Source organism: Pleurodeles waltl, chromosome 8 (assembly GCF_031143425.1).
Source record: "Pleurodeles waltl isolate 20211129_DDA chromosome 8, aPleWal1.hap1.20221129, whole genome shotgun sequence".
In the NCBI taxonomy this organism is placed as follows: domain Eukaryota; kingdom Metazoa; phylum Chordata; class Amphibia; order Caudata; family Salamandridae; genus Pleurodeles; species Pleurodeles waltl.
In genome coordinates this window covers 454338831-454352613 of record NC_090447.1, presented here as the reverse complement: position 1 = coordinate 454352613, position 13783 = coordinate 454338831, and the positions used below count along the sequence as shown (strand labels likewise).

Here is a 13783-nt window from a genome sequence, read left to right as displayed (position 1 = left end):
TGTGCTAGGAGTGAGGTGTGGAGTGGTCACTTACACCTGGAAGGGCTGTACCTGTCCTCACAGAATGCCGTCTCCGACCCCCTGATGAGTGTCTGGGGCCTGGCCTGGGAAGGGCAGGATTTCACATTCAAAAGAGACTTTACTTTGAAGTAGGCCTACTTCAAAGGAGAAATTGGGTATAAGAAGGGCACCAAAAACCACAGACTTTAGATCACTTCTGGACATCAAGAGAAACCTCTGCCTGGAGAAGAGCTGAAGAGCTGAGGAGAAGTGCTGCTCTGCCTGTGACTGTGCTTTGTGGAGCTATCCTGCAGTTGCTGCTTCTACCAGAGTAAGAGGGCAAAGACTAGACTTTGTGTGCCTTCCATCTTGTGAAGAAATCTCTAAGGGCTTGATTTAGAGCTCGCCTCCTGTTGTTTGAAGTCTCAGGGACAGCAAAGACTTCTCTCTGCCTGCACCTGGAGTCTCTGGAGAGACTCCTGCTCTGACAAGTGGTGCCCTATCCTGTCCCTGGGCCCCTGGAAGGAAAGCTGGTGGAAATCCAAGTAAATCAACTACGAACGACTTCGGACCGACGCCGCTGCCGAATCCGGTGACGCCGCCTGCAACCGACTCCGTGCCCTTCGCTGGAACGTGGCGATCTTCGCAGGCCCGATGCCACTGCAGCCCCGATGCCACTGCAGCCCCGCTGAAGGCCACGATCCCCGACTTCGCACATCGACTCGTTTTCACTCTTCACCAAATGTACTGTACTTGGGGGTCTACGCGACTCCGTGTCTGGTGCCGCTGGTGTCGGCTTGTTGGGAACGACTCCGTCACGATGCCGTGTTAACACCTCATCGAAGAATTTTGTGTTTCTAAGCGCTATTTTTGAGTTTAATGTTTAAAAATTCATAACTTGACTTGTGTATGTCGGATTTTTGTCGTTTTGGTCTTGTTTTGTTTAGATAAATATTTCCTATTATTCTAAACTGTTGTTGTGTCATTTTGTAGTGTTTTCATTGAGTTACTGTGTGTGTTGGTACAAATACCTTACACCTAGCACTCTGAAGTTAAGCCTACTGCTCTGCCAAGCTACCAAGGGGGTAAGCAGGGGTTAGCTGAGGGTGATTCTCTTTTACCCTGACTAGAGTGAGAGTCCTTGCTTGAACAGGGGGTAACCTGACTGTCAACCAAAGGCCCCATTCCTAACACAGAGTATATAGACGCTTCACACAATTCACAATGCGAACATTGAATACTGCCCCAGCAACGGCTGCTCCAGCTGTTCAAAAACAATTTGCTACACCGGGAAATAACCCAGTCACTATTAATGCTATTTTGGGTAAAGTACCCACCAAACAGGAGGAAATCCCGTTTTGAATTGCTCAATAAACAGATCTGCTGGAAGCAGTGTTTCCCCATACAGGACCCCAAGATAAACATAAAATTCTCACAGTGGGCTTGCCACTTGGGATGATACCCTCTATTGATGACTGTGCTACTTGTGGCACAGTTTTTGCTGCAATATATACTATAACTCATGAGCCACTACCTCTTGCGGTCTTACTGGAGATATTAAAATAAATACAGAGCTGCCCCTGCCCTGGATCAGGAGAATAAATTAGTTGACAATTTTGTCCAGTATCCTATGAAAGGGGAAGCAGCAGCATTGGCGGTTTGCCAACATCTCATGCAAGTTCCTGTAATAGAGCAGGAGCATGGGATACCAAAAATAATTGCTGAGACTTATATGTGTTTTGGTTGCGATAATTTGAGGGCCAGACCAAATAAACCACAGCTTAAAGGTAAACCTGAAAAGAATAATACCAGGCAAGGACAAGAGCCTTCTATAAAGTTCTGGAAGAAACAAAAATCAAATAAAGATAAAATGAAATCACAGGGAGGATCTTCACAACCGGAGAACTCTGAAGAGTGCTACAGTTTGCATAACCATGATAATCTGAAACAGCCTGACAGGTATCAGTATACTGATACGTGCCCTCCTCATTCTATTCAGGACTGATCAGACAAATGGTGCAAGCAATCAGGCCAGAACGCAAACAAGAGGAGTATGTGAAACCAAAAAATGTCTCACAATGCTCGTCTGATGTCATCATAAGGAAGTAAGAGAAACTTCAATTTTAAAAGAAGAAGGCTGCAGGAATTTCAGAAAAAAATGGCACACACATTGAGAACATTACTGCAGAACAGGATGTGGGCAGTGACTCGTCAATGTAGCAGAAGTCATGATAGTTCACCAGAATCTTCAAGAGCTTCTAGATGTGAGAGCAACTAACGACTACATAGAAGTCGAATCCCCAGGTAGGCGAGTCGTCCCTCCAGATCAGGTCTATTAAGTTAAATTTACAAACTGAGGGTGACATTAAGCGAACAATTGAAGTAATTTTCTGGGAACGACATCCTTTTGGATGAAAAATATTGGCCACTGGAGTTTGCTAGAACCCTCCCACAAGGGAAAGATGCGATTTTACCATCTTTCTTAGTCCTCGTTCCATAGCACATAAAGCAAGTGCACCCTGGAGATTGGGCTTTTGCACAAGTCCTGGAATTATACGGCAACTATGAGTCCCGGGACAGGGATTCTCCCTATCATGTAATACTCATAAGGTCCAGCCCACAAGTGCAACCACAATACCCCATAAGATTCTCTCAGAGCTTGAAAACCAGGGAGTAATTGAACTCTGTGTATCTCCAATGAAGAATCCCTTGTTCCCAGTACCTAAGACAGATAATTCCTATAAAATAGTTTTAGATTATAAATGTTTATATAGTCATACACGCACCTTTGCAATACAAACTTCACACAGCGCAACACTAATTAACAATATTATCCACAAAAAAATACAAAACAGGGATCTAACCGCTTTGCCTGTGCTCGGCTATTAGTACTGATTTTGCCAACTTCCCCAAGGGTATAAGAACAGTCCAGAGTTGAAATCAACATTGAATGAAGTTGATCCAGAAGCATTGTCCTATGTCAATGACATATACCTGATGGATGATGGCTTAAACACACATTTAGCCAGAGTAGATTGCATTGTTTTGGGATTTGCTGAGCATGACTACAGACTGAATTTTAAGAAAACAAAAATTCTCTTTCTCAGTGTCCTATTCTTGACATTGAAGCTTTCAAATGAGTGGAAGAGCCTGTCACCACACTTTCTTGTGAAGTGTGCACAATTACAACCTCCAAACACCATCACAAAACTACAGTCCTTGTTAGGATCTTTCAATTTTGACAGAACATTCATACCAGATTATGCATAAAACCATTTCATGATTTAATTAGTCCAGATTTTTCAAACAAACATTAGACACCAGAACACACTCAAATACTTAGATTACTACAGACTGACATGCTTGAAGCAAAACGATCCAGGCAGAAGGGTACACCTGTTATGCTCTCAGCATAGATATAGGGTTAGGTAGGAACTTCTAGTACATCTAGAATTACATACATCATGGTTGGAATATTTATCTGCTTTACCATGATCATAATGCTGATTACCTTACTTTGTTTCATCTGCTAATTATTGCAGTTCACTCTGTATATGACAGATTGTGATTGTTTCAATAAATGTTTTGAAAACCTATCTTGCATCTTTTCTGTCTCGCCTTGGTACGCATGAGTAAGAACACGAAAGGGGGAAGATCTGTTTCAACAGCTTCTCTGGGAAGCCAGAGTGTCATGTTCAGGTTGCAATAATCACTATCTACCCTGGTGTGTTGAGCGTTCAGGTGAGGCACAGTAAATTATAATAAGAATAACAAATGTATTGAAAACGTATCTCACATATTTTCTGTCTCGCCTTGGTATGCATGAGTAAGAACACAAAAGGGGTAATGTCTGTTTCCACTGCCTCCCTGGAGGGTCAGAATGTCATGTTCAGGTTACCCGGCGGTCAGACCGTGGCACATCTGCCACAGTCATAATAGGGCAGTGGGACCGCCCTGTCTGTGGTGGTCTGACCGCCATCGCTGGTGTGGCGGTCTTGAGACCGCTACACTCATAATGAGGGCCTTAGTCTCCCACACTTTGTCATTCTGCCTTCCTAAACATGCAGTCCTATTGTCCAAGTAGGAACTGCATGACAAGATGTGTGCTTCACACTAGGCAGCCTGAATCAGTGCCAGCTCTAGGGAAGAGAGTTGCACCATATACTAATAGATATTGTGCTGCCCTGGACTCTCAACCTAGCACAATTTAGCACAGAAATTTTAGTTGTGTGTTGTACTACAAATTAGTAAATCTCCCCCAAACATTTTAAAAGAGAAAGCAAGCGAGGCAATCAGATTTTGTTTCTTAAACTGCGAAACAATATGCTGGAGAAGGATGCTGTCTTGTAAACCTACCTCTAGGTTCCTTGCTGGGGTGAACACGGCAATGGGCTTATCTCCAGAACAAAGATAAAGTCTCAAGCAGAAAAATGTCATGACTGGAACTTTAAATTGTTGTTTGCAGTACTTAATTTGTAAAAAAGTAAGTGCAACAGCACCTTACTCCACCCTTTGCCCATGCCAGCTCTGACAATGACAATATCAACACAACTACTTACCATTGAAATCCTGCAAGCGTGACAATTCAGACTATTCAAGGCCACCAAAAGGTATAAGAATGGTTTGGGTGGCAGGTATAGTCATTTTGCTGTATATGGAATAATTAAACAACTGTTGTTGTGTTCATGTCTAAATTAGACCAATAATGCCACCATGTGGCAGACTGTCATATGTGCTGGTGGTGCCAATTAGCCACTTAAGTGTCGGTGCTGAGCACCGGAGACCACCAGCTCAAATTAAGCACTGGTTGTTTGGCAAAAATGTGCTACTGAACATGAAAAGATTGAGGAAATTGTACGTTCTTTGTTCAAAGCAAGGAGGATGCTGTCAAATAATAATCAGTTTCTTGCTGTGGTATGGTGATAAATGATACACACAATGCACCAAAAGATGGGGCTACTAATTCTCAATAAGTCAAAGGTGGCTATCTTGCATTCACTCCTAAACCTTAAGATGATTCAATTTGTTGCTAGTAAAATGTATTTAGCTCTAATGCATCTGCACAGGAGAGAAAGCAAGCACATGATTTTTCAATGCCTGTGTAGGAACGTAAGTAGGGGGCAAGTACACAAAAACGGATCACCAATTTTTTATTTTAAGTAACTATCAAAATGGTTTTATAAACAAAACAAAAGGTAATGTCAATGCTATCATGCGATTTGTTTGTTTCCTATCTTACCGATCATAGTAGTTTATTTTAAACCTTGAAGCGTCCAAATTGTTTTCTCTTGAATTAGTTCCATAAGGACGATCTCGAAATATTTTCTACAAATTCCTAAAAATATTCAGATGATGTGGTAACATTTGATGTAAACATTCTTTTTCATTTTACCTTAAGTTGGTCACATGTTTGAGATGGAAGCAGTTCATGAGAATTTCTTGTGGTAGATAAACTCAAAGGCAAAAAAAATAATAATAATAAAGAGTAATTGAAAACAGCAATCGAGTAACAGGATAATTGAAGCTGAGGAAGTGTTAATAAGCATTCTGTCACCACATAATTGATATATATGAATCAGTCTTCATTTGTCTGCATTAGAGCCCTGCGAGTTTAGGGGACTGTTCAATTGAGGTCATGATTATAAAGGTAGAAAACCTCATGCATTTTTTTCTTTTTCCTTATAGGATACGCAGAATGGGTCTTCTGTGAACGTCAGTGAAAGTAAGAACCACCTCTTTATTTAAATTGTTATCGTTTATATGGCATATGTGATAATACGCAAATAATTGAATAATAGAAGTGTTCATTACCCAGTCTTTCACCAAGGAAGCATTGCACTGAGGACAATAACACTATTTTTATTGTACAGGAAAAGCCTGAGAACAGATTTATCTGTACAAAAGCCTGCACCTTCGAGTCGCATCCATGACCTCACACAGAATTGCAGGATCACACCATGTTATCATCTTTTTTCCATGAAATTAACTTTCTAATTCATCCACTAACATTTGTATTTCACCTAGACAGTTAGGATCATGATTTAAACGCTATACTTCTGAGCTGATTTTGAGTACGGTCGTGTGCTATCTGTGAGGGAGATACCGCCTCCCCGAATCCGTATTATAATACATGGTACGTTCCTACGCCGTTTAAAACCAAATGTGTATCTGAAAAAGGTGTGCAAATGTGCCCACAATCTGTATCCACATTCGGTATTCTCTTATTCTCCATTTTGGAACCGACAATTTGGGTTGGCCAGTAGCAGGGGGTAGAGATACCAGGCGGAAATGGCAACTCCTTGTCCATTACTGGCCCTTTTAGAAAGGGGACTTAAATGGTTTTGACTTTCTAATGAAATAATAGCCAAACCAGTTACATGCTAAAATTAGTATAATTGAAATATAAATGTCAGCTCATGCAGTCACCAAATCAATGAGTAAATGTTGGTGTATAGTAGTCAAACAAAATGCAGTGAGAACCAGTGTTCCAGTTTAACGTGAAACCCTATAATAGCTGCTGTAGAGCACGTGCCCCCTATAAAGCTGAACATGGCACCAATTCATCATGGTCCCACCCACAGCATCTGCACAAATGACAACAGTCCCGCACAGTTGAAGGGTTAAAAGGCAACCACAAGCATAATAAACCTCTTTGGGGTGAAACATTCATGCTAAGAACTCAGCTCTGCATCAGAGGCTGAAGTGAAATAAAGTACAGAAACTATGTATGGTGCCAGAACGTATGTCTGGCATTGCCCTGGGGTCACTGTATGTGGGGCATGGTCAGAGGCGTGGGTAAAAAGAGGAAAATATTTTGTAAGGGTTTTGTTGTTTACCTACAGGTAGTTGCATAGAGAAATATCTGAAGCGACTACACACTTACCTGATGGTTAACCTTGTTTCTATTTCCTTTTTAAATAATACCCTGCAGGTATTTCGTTGGCCTGTCACCTACGGTTAACTGCATCTAAAAAGATTAAGTTCACCCACACACATAATTGAATGATAAATATATTTTATTGGATTTATAAACCATACATTCTTTATATATAAGCAGATTTGCAAAATGTGGGACGTGTACAAGTGTTAACTTCAGTCATAAAACATTCCACATTATCAGTGCTTTGCTCTGAAGGAGTTCTCAATTGGATCAGAGCACTGGAAAGTACCCTAAAAGTAATGCAGAGCAGCGCGAAGGACTGCTTTGCCTTACTTAGCGCCAAGCGGAGTTACATGGGTGGTACATGGGCGTTCCCATGCAACCACCCATGCCTTTTGATGCAAAACTCTATCTACAAACAATAGTAGACAGCAGTGCTTAATTTGTCAAAGAAAAGGTTCAGGTGCCCGAAGCTCTGCTAAGAAGCCAGCGTCCTGTTTAATTATACGTCAGTGTGGCACATACCAAGGATGGTACTCTTCAGTATACAACCAGACAATCCCTGCCCCTCCCCGTTCTTGCAGGTCCCTGCTTTCTCCCTTTGTGATGGTTTTGCCATCTTTCTCTTCCTCCATCTTCCAATCCATGTGTTTTTACCTCTTCTGCACTTGGGAAATATCTTATGCAGACATATACGTTCCAGTGCTCAAAATTAAGTGAGGGTGCCCCCCACTGACTTGAATTAAGCACTGGTAGACAGGGTTTAGTACCGAAAGTGAATGCCCTTTGAAAGGAGTCCTTAAAAGGGGAATCAATTTCGTTTCTCCTTTCTTCTCTACGTTTGCATAGTTGCAAAGTAGAAAATGTTTTAAAGTGTGTCTAGTCATAGTATTTTGTACAGGAATGGTACCCTTCCAGTACAAAACCTATGCCAGACTCACGCACACACACTTGCACTATGGCGCAAAGGTGTGTGTGTGGTGCATAGCAGCTAAGATCAGTGCCAGTGCTAAGAGGAGGGAAGGAGAGAGCCGTATCTCTATAGAGATGGCGTTCTCCTACTCTCTCCCACTCACGCAACGCAGCATAAAGCCTTTTTGGCTGCTGCGCTGTGTTACTTGAAGGTTTTGTAAATCTGGGCCCCTGACTTGATCACAGTCCTCAGCTTCTGGAAGAGTGCATAAATCACTCATTTATTCATTTTATATAGGGGCACCCAACTGGTGCTGGACTTCCAAGCTACACTACATGAACCCAGAATACATATGAAGTCCTAAAACAAATCTGGGCAAACAAGCACGGGAAATGTGCAATGATGTCACAGGAAATGTCAAACTATATTAATGCCCTTCATTGCAAAGGGATTAGGTCTATTTTACAGTCAATCCTCATCATGTATTAAATATATGGACGTAATATATGATTATGTGCTCCTCTATAAACCACAGACTAAACTCAATCTACTTTTCAATCTGTCACTGCAAAGCTGTGAATGTTTTAAGTTGTAAAAGACAATATGTATCATAATGCTTTTATTTATAAACGTTGAATCATACATACCTTCCATGCAACAAAATGGAAACGAAGGACTTCTAAGACCTCCTTTAGAAACGATGAAGTCTTACCATATTATGTTTTATGAATGAAACTCATAACCGATTTCGAAGCTTTATGATTATATAATATGTATTTAGGTCCCTGAAGCAGCCTCCTGATTGCATATCCACCGTAGAAAAAATCCACTAAAACAGCTATTTTCAAATGCAAATATGAAAAGAAATATGCATTTATCAATGCAACATTTTTAAAGCAAGTGTAAAGTACGCTTGATTTGCACATTTAAAATGGCTGATTTAATTGAATAGATGAGTTGTTTTTACATTGTTTGGAGAGTTAATGATAACAGTAGAACTCAGACGAGAAATGCCTTTCAATTACAGTAGTATAGGCGCCCCCTAGCGATCTAACCACTCTAAAACGCTTACAATTCTTTCAGAAAGTATGAGTCTCCAGGAGCCAGGGATGAAAGGTTTTCCATGTTCTCCAGCTGTCCACCCACCCCCCTCAGTTCACATTGCAGGAGGACACCTCCTCCTCCATCCTCAAATCGAGAATGTCAAGTTTATAATTAAGTGCTCAGAAAAACGTGTTACATTTTATATAGAATAGGAATTGTTCCTCTGAAATGTCAGATGTGTGGGAACTCAGTTCCCAAAGGTTCCTGTCATCTCTGATCTGTGCATATGATGCATTGTGATGGCAGCACCAGAATAAAAAAATCGGGGCCTGTGATGGAAGCTTACAGATCTGTAGCTTAGGGGATGCGAGGATGAAAAATCAGTGTTTTTCTTTGATAATATTTATATTTTGTTAGAAGACATTCCTTTATTTTTTCATGTTGTTTCTCTATTTTTCATTTTCCTCTAGTTTTGAATATTTGACTTGGTGCAATGGAAGCTGATATCACTGAATGGCCTATAATGTAACTGACAATGAGTAAACAAGATACAATAATAAAATAGGAAATTCAAATTTGTACATGCACATGTCTAGCAGGGTCCCTTCTCCTTGGGTAAGTTCCTGGCTAGCTACTTGCTATGCTAGCACGTCTTGTATTACACCACAAGTCCTTTCTGCTTGCAAACATTTGGGCTGTGTGTGATCTAACAGGAGATGGGATCTCATTCAGTTGGCCATATGGCTGAGACTAAGGGGGTTATTCTAACATTGGAGGAGTGTTAATCCGTCCCAAAAGTGACGGTAAAGTGACGGATATACCACCAGCCGTATTACGAGTTTCATAGGATATAATGGACTCGTAATACGGCTGGTGGTAAATCCGTCACTTTTCCGTCACTTTTGGGACGGATTAACACCTCCTCCAAAGTTAGAATAACCCCCTAAGTCTACCTGGACCCTTTGGAAATTCCCTATCATGCATGTATGTGCCAAATGTACAGGAAAATGTTGTTTCTTCCCTAAATACAAACTCCAAGATATTTAATTAGATAGTTCCTCCAGTTTGCCTATTTAGATTAATATACCCACCACTTCCCCATTCTTTGTGCGATGAGTTAAAACGCCTAAGCTGAAAAAAGGTGCAGAATGTACTGTATTTACATAATAAACGGTAGTCCCACTAACCTCGTGGAATGTAAACCTTTCTTCTGTTTATTAAAAAGACAGTTGAAATATAAACAACTCAGTAACTACTAGGCTTGAATTTATTTAATCTTCCACTTATTTCATGCAAGTTTAAGCAAGATATGGGCAACATTGGTGTCCTCTCCATGTTAAAGTAATGGAATAGCAACTTGTTCTGAGTATGTTTCTAATGTCTTCAGTATTGTAACTGGAATTCACACAACACGTTTTGGTCATGTTTGTCAATTCACTTTAAGTAAATCTTCCCTGTGCCTGAGATAGCTTGTGGTGAATGTGCTAACAGACTTACTCAGCCGTATTTCATATTCTGTCTTTTACCCACTCATCCACCACCATCTTTTACTCTCAGAGGTCCCAGCAAGGTTGGTGCTGCTGCCTTCTCTTATTGGCTGACCTTAGGTCAGTGAATGAGTGGAGACAGCTCTCCCTTACTTGTCACAGAGTGGGATGGGATCAGTAAGACTTGCTGACTTCACCCCACTCTGTGACGGGGTATCACTGATTGACACTTGGCCATGGACACTTCAGGGCTTAAAACTGAAGTGTCCAGGTCTGAGGCAACCAGTGATGCTCCCCTTCATCACAAGGGAGAGGGTCTTGAGGCACTTTTACCAGGCTGAGGAGGTTACGCCCTCAGGGTTGGGAAATCCTCAGCCTGCCAAAGTTCAGGTCCGGCAGCCAGGAGCCTGCACATTTGGAGCATGCATAGTTTTTGGCTTCATGAGCTAAACAAGAAGAGTGTGCATCAGGCTGACCTTTGCTCTTCTATGGAAAAAGGTGAAGGGACGTGTCCCCTTCACCTGTAGGGATGGGCTGCAGCTGCTCTGACCTGTGTGGAGCACGCCTTCTTCCTCTGCCATCTCATTGACATCATAAAGCAGAATCTATCAATACATTACAGCACGTGACCACCAGGAGGCCATATTTCGAGGATTTTTTTGCTACACATGTGGAAGCGCGAAACGCCCAAGCTGAGTAGAAGCTTTCTAGCTTGCCTCTTCATCTTGCGTTCCTGCAGAAAGAATGAGTTAATTGATTTTTACCACCATCATCGCCGCCAGCGTCAGATGTTATATTTTTCGAACTCGTTTTATATGCTTCCTGGCTGAATTATGCTTGTGCAGTGCCAGAACGCATTACACAGTTCTCTAGTGCTACAGAAATGAGTTCCATTAAAAAGCAAAGCTAATCAGCTGCAGCATTCCCCGCTGCTGAACTCAATCAGAAAGCTGCGTTTCGTCCCAATAATCATGCTTCCATGTCAGAGTGACTTCTTTATAGCCATTTGTGTAACTAGAAATGGGCCCTTTAAAGGAATTAGTCTGTTTTATCTGCTCCCAAAAGGCTGCCTGATACCTTAAATGAGCCATTGTGTGTGGACTGTTGCATGCTGCGGTTGGAACGACTAGCCCAGTCACAAAGCAGGAACAATTACAAAGATTGCAGATAGAGAGTGATCATTGCATTTGTAACTTGCATGTGAAGTATTTTAGCATCCTCTTGCATTCACAAAACTCTCTCATAATTATTACTTTGCACAACAAAGAAATCCAGTGATAATAATCACTTAGAGAACTTGACGGGTGATCAGGTCAAGACTTTTGTAACCTATCCTTTTTCATAATTTGTTTGAAGGATGGCAGTATCTAGGGGCCTATTCACAAACTGCATTTTATAGTATATTTAGAAGTCACTACAGTAGTACAACTAACATACTACAAAATTCTATTCAAAAACCTACATGCATCAGTCTGTTCGTCTGTCGCCCTTATCATTTATGTGTGGAGACAGGCCTGGTTCTAGCAGGTGGGCTAGGTGGGTCAGGCCCATCCAAACATTACCTTTGGCCCTCCAAGTAACAGCAAAAGAGGCCACGGAGAAAGCACTTGTTAAGTGCTTCCTCCATATCGGCAAGTGTGTGTTTTTTTTTGTTGCTTTTGTTTACTTTAATTATCTGTCAGGGGTCAACGAGAAATCTCTAGAATATATTTTACAGTGCATTGTTTTAATAATAGCTGTTTTACTTGTGTACTGATATGGAGAAAAATACCACCTTTAGATGATTTTCCCTATTTTTCTCCTGTTTGAGACAAAACTCTTGGCATGCCCGTGAAAATAAAACAGCACGGTGGCGACCTTAGCTCATATCTGAGGCAAGCTGCAGTGTTGAGGTGTGTGTTGAGGAAGAGGAGACAGGGGTTTACCTGCCAATAATGCAGCAGGTGCAGTGGTGCCAGAACCCAGGCTATAGGATACATCCAGAATTGTTGAAACATCACAAAATACACCATATCATGTTTCCCTAAGATCTTTGGGAGGGTCAACCAAACATTTCAGATATGAGATGGGAGATTGGCATAATAGTGCTCACCAAACTCACCAGGGTGCGAAATGATGAGGGCATTGCCCTACCTGATGTGGAGAAATACTATTGGTCTTCCTAATTGATACTTATTAATGAGTGGGCTATTTTACAGGAGGGGGTACAAGTCTCTTCCCCTTTTGAAGATGGTTGTGACCTTAGTATGGTGGGTGGGTAATAGACTCTGCTCTGGGATAGTGATATGCTGGCTGAAGTTGGAAGGCTCAGGGGGTTTTCTAGATGAGACTTGATTGGGATCTCCACCTTAGGAGATGTTTGGAGTGGGCAGAGTCTGGCTTTTTGGAAGACATTGCAGGAAGAATATGAGATGGCACATAAGGACATTTTTCTTTACCACCAGCTGCACCATGCATTGATGGTGCTTGTCGAATGTGGGAAGGGGGAGGAGGAGCGCTTGTGCTTGTCGAATAGGGCATGCTACTGGAGGACGCCTCGCCACTAGAGGATAGGTTGGTGACAGATCTGCTGTGCAAAGGTGATTTCCCTTACTTACAGTAAGCTGATGAACAATGTCCATGGCCGCCTACTGAAGTTGAGTGAGGCCTGGAAGTTGGGGATAAGGGAACTGGAGGATGAGGAGTGGGAAGAGGCAATCCGATTGCCCCGTGAAGTGGCCATTGAAGCATGTTTTCAGCTAGTGCAGCTGTGTCTATTGAACAGGCCCTATTACACGATGGTGCTACTGCATAGAATGGGATGAGCTACTTCTGATTGGTGCAGCAGGGGGCGTGGGTTGTGGGCGGAGTTCTGCACACTCCTTAGGACTGTCCACAGTTGGATTTGGGAGTGACTTCGGCAATGGGCTGATCTCTACACTGGACCTCAGTCAGTGTGATCTTATTGAATGTGGTGGGGGAAGAGACTCTCTGCAAGTATTCTTGACATCTGTCCACCCCGGGGTTTGTGGTGGCTAAGCACAATATTGTGTGATTGTGGGGGGTGGCTGACCCCCCCAAGTGTAAAGTAGTGGCAAATGGACATTGATTGGTGCAGGGCCGCAGAGCAGCAGGTTTATGAAGGAAGGGGATGTCCCAGTAAGTGGGTGAAGGTCTGACGATGTCGCTGTCTCCTGCCGCCTTGCTCCTCCTCCCCTCGATGTGGTGTCCCAGCATTCAATGGGACACCAGTACATGCTCCACAGCAATTCTGGAAATGCTTTCATGCTAAACCTAGCATGAAAGCAGCATCAGGATTGGTCTGAATGGCTTGGACTGGTGTCTGTGCAGTTTCTCCAGCCTGGCTGTTCAACGCAGCTGGGTTGGAAAAATCTAAGTGCACATGTGTGCTTGTCTGCCCTGAGTTGGTCGGCCAAACACACATATGCTGCTCCTCCCCCCTCCCACTTCCCGTGGCGC

At 42.3% G+C, this 13783-nt stretch overlaps 1 protein-coding gene across 1 annotated transcript in view; it reads left to right on the top strand.

The window, feature by feature from the left end:
* Positions 1-13783, top strand: part of AFF3 (ALF transcription elongation factor 3) — a 2012018-nt gene that overhangs the window by 1316005 nt on the left and 682230 nt on the right. The window contains exon 6 of the mRNA XM_069204392.1: positions 5686-5722. Coding sequence (XP_069060493.1) covers positions 5686-5722 — 37 coding nt within the window. The remainder of the gene's footprint in view (positions 1-5685; positions 5723-13783) is intronic.